This window comes from Carya illinoinensis, chromosome 2 (genome assembly GCF_018687715.1).
Source record: "Carya illinoinensis cultivar Pawnee chromosome 2, C.illinoinensisPawnee_v1, whole genome shotgun sequence".
Classification (NCBI taxonomy): Eukaryota; Viridiplantae; Streptophyta; class Magnoliopsida; order Fagales; family Juglandaceae; genus Carya; species Carya illinoinensis.
Window position 1 is genome coordinate 20,147,089 of NC_056753.1, and position 14,098 is coordinate 20,161,186.

The 14,098-nt window shown below is 34.7% G+C and overlaps 1 protein-coding gene across 3 annotated transcripts; it reads right to left on the reverse strand.

Moving 5' to 3' along the window:
• Positions 1-2,226: 2,226 nt before the first annotated feature.
• On the reverse strand, positions 2,227-10,721 carry LOC122300277 (high mobility group B protein 15-like). 3 transcript variants are annotated; one of them, XM_043110796.1, is made up of 8 exons: positions 9,930-10,721; positions 9,694-9,754; positions 9,361-9,609; positions 6,132-6,210; positions 5,032-5,194; positions 4,828-4,953; positions 2,820-3,226; positions 2,227-2,690 (listed from the first exon to the last, which is right to left on the reverse strand). In XM_043110796.1, exons 3-8 carry the CDS (start codon positions 9,525-9,527, stop codon positions 2,475-2,477), a joined length of 1,158 nt encoding a protein of 385 aa, XP_042966730.1. In that variant the 5' UTR covers positions 9,528-9,609; positions 9,694-9,754; positions 9,930-10,721; the 3' UTR covers positions 2,227-2,474. The 3 variants fall into 3 exon arrangements, with proteins under 3 accessions (XP_042966730.1, XP_042966729.1, XP_042966728.1); XM_043110795.1 differs by having other exon boundaries at positions 9,700-9,754; positions 9,887-10,721; XM_043110794.1 differs by having other exon boundaries at positions 9,887-10,721.
• Between the last annotated feature and the right edge of the window lie 3,377 nt (positions 10,722-14,098).

Consider the following 14,098-nt stretch of genomic DNA (forward strand, 5'->3'; position numbering starts at 1 on the left):
GTTGACAATGTGGATTTGTTGAATGTAATGACTATGAGGCTGAAACAAAAATATAATGAGTATTAGGGGGATGTGGAGAAGATAAATAGATTGTTATCTATGTCTTGACCCCCTATATAAGTTGGCGATTGTAGAATATTGGATTAGGGACGTCCTCGGTGATGAGGACATTGATCAGTTTATTATATTGCTTAAATATGATGTTGATGATTTACATAGCCATTATAACAACATTGGTCAACCTTCAACTGAAGGTGGTAGCTCCTCATGCCTGACCGGCTTGACATCTTCTTGGAATGACACACGTGCACAAAGTTCAAATTTATTGTAGCTACAACGGTATCATCAAAACCATGCATCAAGAAATATTATGCAATATAAGTCTGAGGTTGAGCATTACTTTATGGAAGATGTCGAGACATTTAGTGATACATTCCATATATTAACTTGCTGAAAGGTAAATTCTGGGAAATTTCCAGTCCTTTTCCGAATAGCCAAGGATGTACTAGTCATTCCTATAATTACAATTGTCTCTGAGTTAGTGTTTAGTATCAGAGGTCATATCTTGGATGCTTATTAGAGTTCATTATCTCCAACCACTGTCGAGGCCCTCATTTACACACAGAACTGGTTACGTTCAATGCCCATTGGAGTAGATACTGTTGATGTCGAGAACTATAGGCTTGAATCATGTAACTTCATAATTTTAAATAATTATTTACATAATTTTTATGTTTTCATTATTCAATATATAATTTATATGATTTTATAGATTTAGATGTGAACCCTAGACTAATATGAAATAGCCACCATGCATTTGAGTCAATGACTCGATAGTGATTTCCAATTTTCTGGAATGAAGTTTTATTGATTAGATGTACTATATTTTTCTTTTTCTTATAATAAATATCTACAATAATGCGCTATAAAATTAGGTACTATACTATCGTGATAGCAAAGTGAAAAAGAAAAATAAATAAATACTTAATATGACAAATAGTAATCGTAAACTCACATTTACATCTAACTCTAACGAGTTTTGCATGATGGTAATCATGGTATTGAGTTTCTCGGCAATAAAGGCGCCATCCCACGGTGCTTCTATTTCAGTAGTTAGTCATCCACAGACTATCAAGACTCAAGACTAATGAGAGTGATTGTGTCATTGTGGCTATTTCAAATTAATATTTTGGCACTATAAATTTAAATTTATTGCGATTTGTAATTTTAAATTTAAAATTATCATTTGCGATTTGTAGTTAGATTTAATCATTGTATTTAAATTTTAGCTTTGTAACATATTTTTTACAATATTTTAGACTTTTTTTTAATTATTTTATTTTTTATATATTTTTAAACAATCTAAAATTCATATTTTGGCCTTTTCAGATTGAGCCGTGAGCCCAAGCCCAATCTGACTAGGGAGGCTGGGCCCAAGTGTGGACAAGCCTACTTATAATCCAATCAGAGCTCCAAGCTCCGTTTAGAGTCAAATGGGATTCTGATCTCCAATTTTACTATTCATTACCCCTACACATAATATACAATACTTATTTTTTTGTTCTAAACTAATTAAATTCTTCAACTCATCATCCATACACCACATATTTTGTAAGAAAAAAATAAAAATAAAAATATTATGGGTGATGTAAAATAATGAAAAGAATTTTCATATCATTAACGTATTTCACTTTTCAAAAACTCCCCATGAATAAATACTAACATTAAACTTCAATATTCAAGACCCAAGAAAATTCTAAACTAATAGAGAATTCCACAACACGAAAATAATAGAAATGATAACAATTGTGCAAAAACCCCAAAATAATTTTTTTTTTTTCTCTAAAGAATAATTTTCATATAATTATTTGCATCATTTTTCGTAATCTAAAAACTATGAATTTGATCATTTGCATCAATTTTCTTAATTTAAAAAAAATTTATACTTTTATATCCTCTCTCTTTCTTCTTTTCGTTTCTTCCTTTCTTCTTTCTTTCTCTCCCTCCTTTCCCCCCATCTTTCTTTTCAAATCACCTTTCAATCCAAAGATTCAAAACATCTTTTACACAGAAAATTTTAATCTCTGGAAAATATCTTTCATCTAATTATTCTAATAATTTTTTTAATATTTAAAAGTTCAAAACACAAAAACTTGTAAAAGGATCCAACATCTCTACAAACATCAGTGCCACCAACCCTAGTGCATCTTCAAATCCCAACATAAATGTATCTCAAAACCTTTTTAATTTAAATATATTTCGAAGAAACCCCACAACTTTAAGGAAACTACACAAAAATCTATCTCAAAATTTGCTCAAATACTTTTAGAAATTTGCAAGAAAATCCTCTGCCACAAGCAATTGCCTCATGCCATGCCACATGCATGCAAGTAGCAAAGAGGTACATCACGGGTGGGTGGCTATTTTACTTTTGTACAAAAGTGTGCATGGCACAAAATCAAGCCCATCCACCCTCAAATTTTCTGTTCTTTGAGATTTGGCGTTACATATTCTCCCTCACCCTCTCCAATCTTCCCGTCCACATCCTCCGTGTTCACATCTTGTAGGGGAAGCCGCTGTTGTAGTGGCCTTGCATCATTGATAACCTGACCAGTCCTTAATCTCTTCCTGTAATCTTCCATCTCCGCTCTGTATCTTTCTTTATCTCTGACAGCTTTCTCCTGATAAACCTGAACCCAAAAGGTTTCAAAATGCATGCTTTCTTTCACAAAAAAAATAAAAAATAAAAAAATAAGAATGGAAAAACATGATTGAATGTCCAACTGAAAGTAGGTAATATAAACACGAAGCCTCCTTACTCCTTTTTCAGACTCTTCTAACTTGTTCCACAGTTCACCGATCATTCTACTGATCTCCCTGTCTTTCCCCGGATGCAGTGGTTTCAGTCTTGCGTGCTGCTCTGCAAAGAAGAAATTATACCCACTTCTGTTTGGTTTTGGATGAGCAGGATCCCTCCTTTTTATCTCGGATTTCTTCCTGCGCCGGCGACGAGGGGTCGCCAGTACAGGAGAGGCTCTGTCATTTCTGCTGGCAAAGACACCATAGTTCTGTGGCAATTCCTGTAATGCGTCCTGTGGAGCCAGATATAGCACACCCTTTAGCTTCTCTGAGCCTGTTGTGACAGTAACAAGGTACCCATTTTCAAATTTCCCATCAATGACCCCTATCACACTGATAGGAGACTCGGTCATTGATGCTGCCTTCGCTGCAAAGACAAATAAGAGAGGCAAAAAGGGAGTGCTTGTTTAGTTACCAACTCTTCTATCAAATTAAAAAACATCGGCAAGAAAGATAAAAGCAGATGCTTCATTCATTGAGAATATGAACACGACTAAAAGCAGATGCAACCCAAAAGAAAAGCACATTCTTACCCACAAGTCGCGGTAGATTAAACAGCTATGAATTTGTGGCCGGTTGCTTATTATTCCACATCAATGAAAGCACATTTTTGCTTATTCAAGTTAAGTATAATTCATAGCCATGAAGTTCTCAGGAATTGCTATAAGATACTAAGATTAAAGAGGAAAAACAACAAGCCAAAAGGGATTGAGTTCTGATTCTCCAAAATGTAATAAAGACAACCGATAATTAGAACACGACACAATGTTTTGCAAGTGACAAAGATTCATAGCTGAAGGCTGTCTCCAAGAAGTAATGAAGTTCAAGCTTGTGGAGCATGCCTTATGTACGTTTTTGTGGAAGGGTTCTGAAGTTGCTCCTGGAGGATCTAAGTTTGAGTAGAAGATAGTATGGTTTCCCCTAAAGGAAGTCAGACTCGGTATTAAATACTTGAGCTGGAACAAAGCTGCATCTGGAGCTAATGGCATCACTCCACATATGGTTGCCCGTCCATCTGGAACTGTTGAGGAAGATCCAATCTCTTTCAAAGTAAGAACTTATAGGAACTCATGCCTGTTGATTTTTCATGGACTTGTAGAAACCTTCTAATGTTGAGGTCATTGGTGCGTAAAACATTCATCTACACAGTGGGCAACCATTCTCAAGCAGCCCAAGTATGCTGGTCTTTATCCTTCAATGGAATTTTCACCATCTCGAGAGCATGGAATACTATCAAGAAATGGGGTTGTTGGTAGTTAAACTAGTTCGGTTTGCTAGGTACATCCCTCATCATGCTTTCATTCTTTGGTTGGCTATAAACACATGATATACTTTCAACATTCGGCATTTTGAACTGTATTGCACGCTTATTTTGCAATGATGGTTTAGAAGACATAGAGTACTTATTATTCTCTTGCTCGTGCACACAACAAATCTGGTTTCTTTAGTGGGGCAAATGCAACATACCTTGTCTCTCTACTTAGGAAGAAGTTATTGATTGGTTGTCCACAAATGCCAAAGGCAAGCGTCTCCGTTCTAACATTTTACGTCTGACCATGGTTTACTTCATATGGAGTGCCTGTATGTACAACTCTAGCTCACATTGGACTTGATATGTTTTGGGCTATTTATTCTGATAGACAGTTTGTCATGACTTACTTTCAATCCTCTTCAATGACTACAGAAATAGCAAAAACTTGGGGACTCTCGGATAATTTCCTTTGTTAAGTTAAATGGTTACATATTATGGCCTGGCTTGGTCTCTTATTGGGTGTAGCTATTGCTGAGATTTCTTTTATATAGCATCTTTATGGCTGTACATGGGAGTATGCCCCTTGATATTGTACTCGGTTTTCAAAACAATAGCTAACGCTAAATAAGATTTATAGCTAATGTTAATATCGCTACACCCAATTTTATCCTCTTTTTTGCCTCCCAGATTTTAGGAATTTAAAAGAAATGGGATACCTCCATCCAATTCTGCAGTATTTATCCTTTGCTGCTGGAGCAGAGCTGCTTGGATTTCTGGCGTTGGCTGCAAAGATTCTGTTCTTTGAATTGGAACTGGAGTTAACGTTGGGCTGGTCAAAGAATCTGCCAAAGAGAGGTTTATTATAAAACTGAATCCAATAATAATTCTTAAAAGAAGGGCTGGTTGCTGTATGCACTCACCGGAAGATATAGGGACCCATACCCGAGCCTTGAAAAAATATATTTGTTCATAGTGGTGAAGTAATGAAAAATAGTATTTGCGCAGCACAAAAGAAGCATTAGTGGCTGTGCAAGGAAAGTTGAAAACAGCAGTTACTTCTTTCCATCTTCTCTCCCTAATAACCTATAAATTCCACTTTTCCAGATAAGTAGAAATTACATACTAAATTGCACACAGTAAACATAAGACAAAATAATCGGGTAGAACACAAGAAAGAAGAAATCAGCAAAGACAACTAAGGTACATATTTACAGGTCTCCGATTTATCTATTATCTATCTGTTGGATTTTCTCTAGTTAGATTGTTGTGTAGCTCATGATAAAAGGCAGTGTAAGTTCATGTTAAAAGTAGAAAAAGCAAGGCTGGATATTGCAGAAAGCTAACAACTGAAGTCACTTGATGACAGGAAAGCGGCATACATAGGCATTAAATGAGATCTCACATCAGCATTCCACCCTTCTATTCATCATTTTCATGAAAGAAAAAAAATATATGCATATGTATGGACACTAAAGTTGGAAATATAGAATTGAGAGACCAAATTTAGCTGATTGAATTACACTATTCAAATCAGAGAGAAATACAATGGTAAGGGGCTTTCACTCGAGATATAACATTGATATTATCTGGAGTTCAAGTATTTCTAGTTAACATATCTCTTAGGGAGGAAATCTAACGTTCAAAGATCTTAGGTGAGGAATTTTAAACGATCACATATGTTCCCATTAAACAGAAGAATGGGAGGGCTTGATCTTATAAATACAGAACACCCATAAAATGAATGACATCATTTAGCTAGCACTATAAAAATGTAAAGAATCAAAAACCCAAAGGACCACCACAACTTTTCAATCACTTGTCAACAGGACATTTTTAAATGACATTCTGATGAGATTACAAAATTAAAATTTTAAACAAAAACAAGCACATGCCTGAGCCCAAAATGTGCATTCACATACAAGACGATACAAAAACAAGCACATGCCTGAGCCCCAAATGTGCATTCACATACAAGACGATACAAAACTCAACTAACTTGTTGTAAATTACTTCAACTTACCCTTTCGATACCTCCACGAGAAGTTACCTCCACAAAAAGTCGATGCAAGTCTAGGTCTTTACCTCCAATGATAGGAATCCTACAATCAAAGTGCAAAGAGAAAACTATATAATACCAACGATGAACAACAAAGCTCAGTAAAATATAAGCCCGGTCAAGCAGAAGAAAGAGAAAACACATGGTTGGCATGGATCACATGGAGCATGTGATAATAGCCCAAGCAATCCTATCTAGTTGAAATGCCACCTACCTCCAAGATTCAGGTCTCTCTTTCCTAAGAGTATAAGAACATACAAGATAGTGTTTACATCCAAGAAAGTTTGTCGTCAATTGTCACCTCAAATACACATATGCAGGCAACAGAGGTAAATAACAAAAGCATGAGCAGCTCTCAGCATTTTGACATGCCAACACCTACATTAACACTTGTGAGTCAGTCTCACCTAAAGAAAAGGAAAAGAGGAACACAGAGGATTCGACTGAGTAAGGCAGATATTAACTCTGGTGTCTATATCTTAACATTTTAAGCTTTAGGAAAAATTGGAAAATCCAGTAAGAAGTTTGGGGTGAGATACCATGGAAGGCTAGTTACTTCCTTTCTTCATAAACCCAAACAGCTAAAGCACCTTTTTTTAGCAATTATCACTCAGAATTTAATAAAAAAAAATTTTGGGAGATTAATGAGATAATCACCAAGACATTGCAAATAAATGAATTACTTACTCATTGCCATTGAGCCAGCAGAGGAAATGAACAAAATTGTTAATCATTTAATGCAAAAAAAACAATCGTTGATTATTTAATAAAAAAGCCCAATCATGGGGCATTGAACTGACGCATGCTGCATAGGCTGTCCTTAAGATAAGAATGTACAAGAGCAATAGATTTGCTTGACATGTTGGCAACGCCATATTGAAAAGCTGGATTATTCTAATGGACAAATAGTAATGACTTTTGATCATCCATAATTCTTGGGAGGTATCTGACCTGTACACTTTGTGGATGGGATCTAACAATCATAAGACAAAAAAGTCAATGGAACACCCAGCCCTGACATCTACGGTTTAGTGATGAAAACTTGGAATTTTCTTCTGTCCAGCCAAACAATTTCTAATTTTTTGTACACTACGATACATTTGGCCTGTACGCCATAATCAAATTCAATGATAAGCATATGCTACTCCCAGAAAACAAACCAAAATTCCAGGTATAATAAGATATGGCAGCATGTTTGACTTAGTTTAAGTGTACCTGAACATAGGCCAAACAAGAAATGGCTATTAACTATCATATTCTTTTACCTTTTATATAATTAATAAGTATCCTATTCTTATCCCAATTACTTGCCAAGCAGAGGTAAAATACAAACAGATATGCCTCCCTGTGTGTTTGATAAAAGTTCTTCATGATATAACCTCAATCTTACACATGCAGGTTTAGAACAAGGAATGCAAGATGCAACAAAAAGTCCACTTAGATGAAGCAACGCTATAACAAGAAAAGCAGCTTCATGCTCTTTTCAATCAAAATCGATCACAAAAAGTAAATTGATATTAAATTCACTAAGTGACTTAAAAGGAAGAATTATCACTAGCTTAGGAAAAAGTCATTAAGTACAGTACTCTACTGGTTAGTTAACTAGAACGGACATGGAGGGGAAAAAATAATAGTAACTTTGAAAAATGTAGGATTAAATCTAATAATTTGGTTAGGCAAATTGTAACATCCCAGTTTGTGTATAGGAAGGTGATGAAGGAGATCCAACATTTTTGGGGATGGAGACATTCAAGCCCAAGTTTAAGCCCTTTATAATGATTTCATTGGGCTCCAATTACAATTTTGATTAGTCTATTTGAAATATGGGCTCATATGTTGCTTGGATTTTCCTTGGATTGTTATAAATGGTATCAGACCCAAAGGCAACCAAAAGTATGGGACTTAAGCCAGAGCACCTATAATAAATTTTTTATAGGTAAGATAAAGTTTACCTATAATAGTGGAATGGCTTAACTAAATCGTTAGTTATTTAAAGGTGAAGATTGCAATACCCTGGATTATGAATAGGAATGCAGTGAATGAGACCCCAATTGCTTTGGGATCAATGGGATGGAGAAGTTCAAGCCCTTTATAATTATTCCAAGGGGCTCCAATTGTAACCTTGGGATATATCCTTGGGGTGTTACATAAATTGAAGCAGTTAGCAGTTAGCCTGTGATGTGCCAGCTCAAGGAAAATTGTATATTTAGTCAAACTTCAACCATATTCATTAACTTACCCAAAAGGAACAACTTCTATGTCATAATGTACACGATATGCATGTAGTCCAATACCCAACGTATGGAAATAAACATTAATAATTTTTTTAATAAGAATATATTAATCCACATAATTAGGCATAGCCCAAGTGCACACAGGAAATACAAAAGAAAAACACCTAATTACAAACTAAGTGCTGTGAAAAACAGCATAAAAGTCATTGAAGCTAGTCTCATTCAATACAATAGCCGAAGCCCAAAGTAACAAAGTATGGAAGAAAAAATCTTTAAACCCTCCCATCGAACATTCCCCATTGTCAAAACAGCGACCATTCCTCTCATTTCAAGTACACCACATAAGGCATAATGGCACCAATTTGACCATTGCCCCGAATTTCTCTCCAATAAGACAAGATTTACGACCCTCCTAGGCATTACCCACGCAGAACCAAGCCTAGTAAAAATTTCATGCCATAAAGCCTTAACCACGTGAATGGAGTTAAAAGACTTTTTATTTTTGCAAAATCTTTCCACAATTCTAGCCGCTGTCTTAAGGCAAGCAAGAGTAAGTTCATGATCATGACTTCGAGTTAGAGCCTATCTGATTATCACAGCAAGGGCCTGAAATTAAATACTAAAACTTGACAAAACATTTATGGTTGACGAAGCCTCCATCTTATGAGGAATAATTAGTTCAAAAACAAAACAAGGCCATAAACGACAATCCTGGAGCTGGAAGTAATGATAGAAGATTAGTAGCATACTGACATACTCAAAGAATCGATAGTGCAGAGCTAAAATACCCAAGAAAACATCAAAAAATAAATAAATTAGGATAATGAAAACAACTACCGAACTGCTCTCGATAGTCACTACTTTGGTTCGTTGTATTTCTGCTTCTACAGAGAATCATAACTTGATAAACGATGCGTCAAGACAAAGGGGTGAGGGAGGAAAGGAGAAAGAAAGCTTACATGAACTTAGTCCCAATGGAAGCATGGAGCTTCTCCAAAGTATCCATGAAGAGCTTAGGACTGGCTGCAACATCATCATATTTCGCAAGAGGCAGAGGATAAGGATGAGAGTTAGAGGATGCTTCTTTCGTGGGCCATGGACTTCTGGCACGAGAAGCTGACGCCATTGTCCACTCCTTTCCACACCCCTAATCTTCCTCTTTCCTTTCCAGTTCAACCATCAACCACTTATTATCTACTCGTTCTTCACTGCATGGCAAACACTATTACAAGTGAGAGGGAAAACAACAGAGTCAACAAGGACAACTTGAAAATAAAAAATAAAAAACCAACACTTGCAGGCAGCACCGATGGCGCGGAAAAGCAACAAAACCGACGAAGGATTTGCCAAAACCTACATGAAGTGTTTGGAAAGATGAGAAAAGACAGAGTGAATACAAAAAGACAAAACCGATACAGATAAGGGAGTAAGGATTAATGAAAACAAAAAACAATAAAATAAAATAAAATAAACCATTCCAATCACCATGCAAATTGCAGCTGAGAATTGAAGCAACAATACAGGCAACCTTCTTGACTGCCGAAATGACTCCCAGAACCAAGAATGATACTCAAAGCCCAAGAAAAACCCATGGTACAGCATAGCTGTCATTGCCATGAATTCCTCCAGAGTAACAAGGATGTATCGGAAAGAACTCGTCAAAGCACTGGCCTTTTCTACCAGAGGCTAAACATCCTTTTAGGCTCTGGTAATTGGTAATAAAGATCCAAATACAAAAAGTCACCTCTCTCTCTCTCTCTCTCTCTCTCTCTCTCTGACCCAGAGTTCACAGGCGGCTATGACCTTGTCTGGCATACCAAAGATATTATAATATCTGATAGGACAGTTCCGGACATAGAATTAAATAATGAATGGTATCTCAAATGAAAGTCGTAACACTCTTTTTCCTCTCTTCTTGTTACCTACTTTCTGACACCGTTTCTGGCTGAAAAGATTTAGAAGATACTATTACTAATGCCATGGTCCATGGGGTTGCAGTAGATGTGGGTAGTGGCTATCAACCAAGAAAAGCTACCTTTTCTTTAAATAGAATGTATTACTCATATAACAAAGCAAGCCCAGATGAAGAAAATGACATACAACGCTTCTTAGTCTAAGCCAAAAAAAGAAAAAGAAAGGAAAGAACTTACAACAGTGATGGATTTGGCGTATGAAAATGAAATGACATGAAAGAAGAAGCTTAAGACTCAGACAAATGAAAGCCTATATGATAAGAAAAGGGTCGAATAATTATATATTCTTCTCTCTATTGAAAATATTCATATTCATATTCATATTCATATTTGGATCCCCTAATTAAGATTGAGTGTTCAGACAATAAAATATGTATGCATATATGTATATGGCGGGTGCCCAAATCAAAGACCCATAAAAAGGAAATAATAATAATAATAATGATGATGGATGTAAAAGCAAATGCAGTCATAAATAATAATGGAGGTGGGTGAAAAGGATATTGGGGAATAGCAAAACGTTGTCCAATTGATTTCCCGATTGAAACGGCACTGAAAGGATATCTAAGGCAAAGGAATATGGACCCAAAAATACGGGGTGGGGATGAGAGATGGGTGCCGTAACAGCAGCTCCTTGCTGCAATTTAATACAGCCATTTAAACACCATATAGAATTAGTAAACACCTTAATATATACATTGCCTATAACCATTTAAAAAAAAAAAAACCTTTTAATATCGATGGTATTCGCTTGAGAAATGTGTGCATTATGTGGGCTATATTTGGTCATTGACTCATTTATATTGTACACGGTAAAAGAAAGGTGGTGGGTCTCTTATAAACAGGTTTCTATTTGTGGTAACAGAGACTATACGCTTGCAAATTGACTGCATACATGTAGGAATGGACGTGTCCTTTCAATATGTAATTTTGGAATATAACTATTAGAGATATAATTTTATAAGATCTATTAAATCTATTTTATAATAAAAATAATTTTATAATCTAACGTATTATATCAAATTACGTTTATTTATAAGTTAAATTTTATAAATTACGTCTATTTATAAGTTAAATTTTATATGATTTATTTATGATTAAAATATTTTCCTTTTTGAATTATAAATATATAAGGAATAATGATAGAAGCACGTACTCCATACGGACAAATTTACATGTCTGTCCATGTAAATTGATTTGCGTAGAGGATCCCATTTTTACATTTTTTTTATTTTTTATTTTTTTATTTTTGGAAGATGGTTAAATCTAGCATCATCATGTCAGAATAATATAGTAGGCTTCTTATGTATGTAAAGGTAAAAAAGATTTCTCATGTTCTTACTAAAATCTAATGTCTTATAACACTGATATTGGCTTAGCCAACTGTTAATGAAATGCGAACATTGGTTAAGACGTCTCAAAAACATTCTACATTGGCTTAGCTATAGATCAAATATCAAGATTGACTTTTGCTACAGTTGTTCAACAAATATGCAAGGAACTCTAGCTTCAGGCAAAAAAAACTTAATTGTTATTTTCTCCCTCTTTCCCCGATGGTCATCATCTTTCTCAATATGTCAATTCTAGAAAACCTTGAAAATAATAAAAAATAATAATTTAGCCAACCTTATACCTAATTTAATATGGGTTGAAATTGATTTAATGACCTCATAATTTAATATGGGTTGAAATTGATTCAATGATTGAGGTAAGCTAAAGTCGCTTGTACGTCCCCCTTTCAGCTCAAATTTGGCTATAATTATACAAAAGCCCATGCAAATGCTTTTAAGTGGAAGAGAGATAGATACATAAATTTAACATGATTTCAATCATGTTAATATCATAAGTTTTGCATAAACTTTTTGGGAGGACCACCTTAACCCCTCATCTAGATGGTGTCTTATTTGGAATGAAAGTCAGTTTTCTTTTCCACTCAACAAATATAAATGTTAAAGTAAAGAACTATAAGATATATAATTATTGAAATGAAAACTGTACTACTCTTATTACAATAGAATGAAAAGCATAGAAACAACAAAAATATAATAATCAATAATTAAAACAAACAATTAGAAAATTGCAAACAAATTATAGAAATGTATTAAATAAAATAATAAAATAAAAAATAAAAACCCCAAGAGTAAGCATGAAAAAAACTCAAACCAAAAGGAATGCAAGAGGGTGGCAGAGCCACCTAGGAAGGCCCCCAGGGGTTGTCTGTTGTGAAAGAAAACAAACTAGAAGAGAGCAAAATGAAAAGAATCTATCGGTGTGATGAGCTAAAGAGCAAGTAACCAACATTCCTATCCTGGGTTGAGGCCTTGGAGTCTTAAGATGAATCCTTGGGAGCTGGTGAGTGACACATGCTCTGAAACTGAAGTCTTAGGATATATCTTGACATCCCACGTGTAAGCAAATGGGAATTTCACGTAGCAAAAGCTTGTTTCAAAGGTGGAAGAAATTGTTTGGGTACACAGGAACTAGGGTCCAACCTGTTGGAAGTCCATTGCCAAGAATAAAAGATAAGATAAGATAAGAAAGGGATAAAATCAAAGGAGACAAACTGACATGCAAAAATGTGAAGGTAACATAAAATAAATATGACTTAGCTACTTTAAAGAAAGAAGAAGACGTTTTCCTCATATGGTCGTCTTCACTCTCACATTATTCCTTTAATGTCAAATAAATTATAAAAACTATTGGAGTACAAATTGGCTAAAGGGTATTTGATTCCAAGAAAGTCACAGGTGTCATCATAAAAAAGCAGCCAATAAAGTGTTAATCTTCTTCACTTTATCTCACTCACATGTGGATAGATAATACTTAAAGTTTGAATCAGTCAACTCCAAATAGAAAAAAGTATGACGATAGAAAAGAGCACTCTCAACTATAAGAAAAGTAGAATTCCATCTAGTGGGTACATCCTGTTCCAGCCCTTTCTTACTATCCAAAGACATTTAATTAGTTAATTCTATAAAATTTTGTTTCCTTATTTGTAGTCTTTTAACATACTTGATACTTTCACGAATATTTTGGATGGCACAATCGATCTCTTTTAGCCCATCTTGTACTACCAAATTAAGGATATGAGCACAACAACGAAAATGAAAGAACTCACCATCACAAACAAGGACTTTCTTAATATTCAATTGAGTTCTTAACATATCTATCAAAACGTCATTAGAAGAAGCATTGTCTAATGTTAATGTAAAAATCTTGTTTTCAATTCCCTATTCACATAGCAAATTATAAATTTTTTCAGACAAAAATATGTTATTATGTAGTAGTGGCAGAAAAGAAAAGTTCAACACCCTTTTTTGTAAAACCCAATTCTTATCCAGAAAATGTACTGTAATGCACATATAACCATTAATGGTTATAGAAGTCCACAAGTCAAATGTCAAACTAATTCTACTAGGAGCATCATTCAACATACATTTAACCCCTTTTTATTTCTTGATGATACATTTTAACCAAATTAGACTTAGCAATATTTCTACATATAATTGGAACATCTAAACACACATATTATAATAAATATCTAACACCTAAACATTTAACAAATCGAAAAAGCAATTCATACTTCACAATTGTGCTAACCAAGATTTCTCTAAATTTTTCAGTCTCAAATTTAGAAACGCTTACCAGCACTAATCCACTATTTTTTGCAAACATCAACTGACCAATATCTCATGAACTTCTTCTAAGGCATGTCTCAATATGA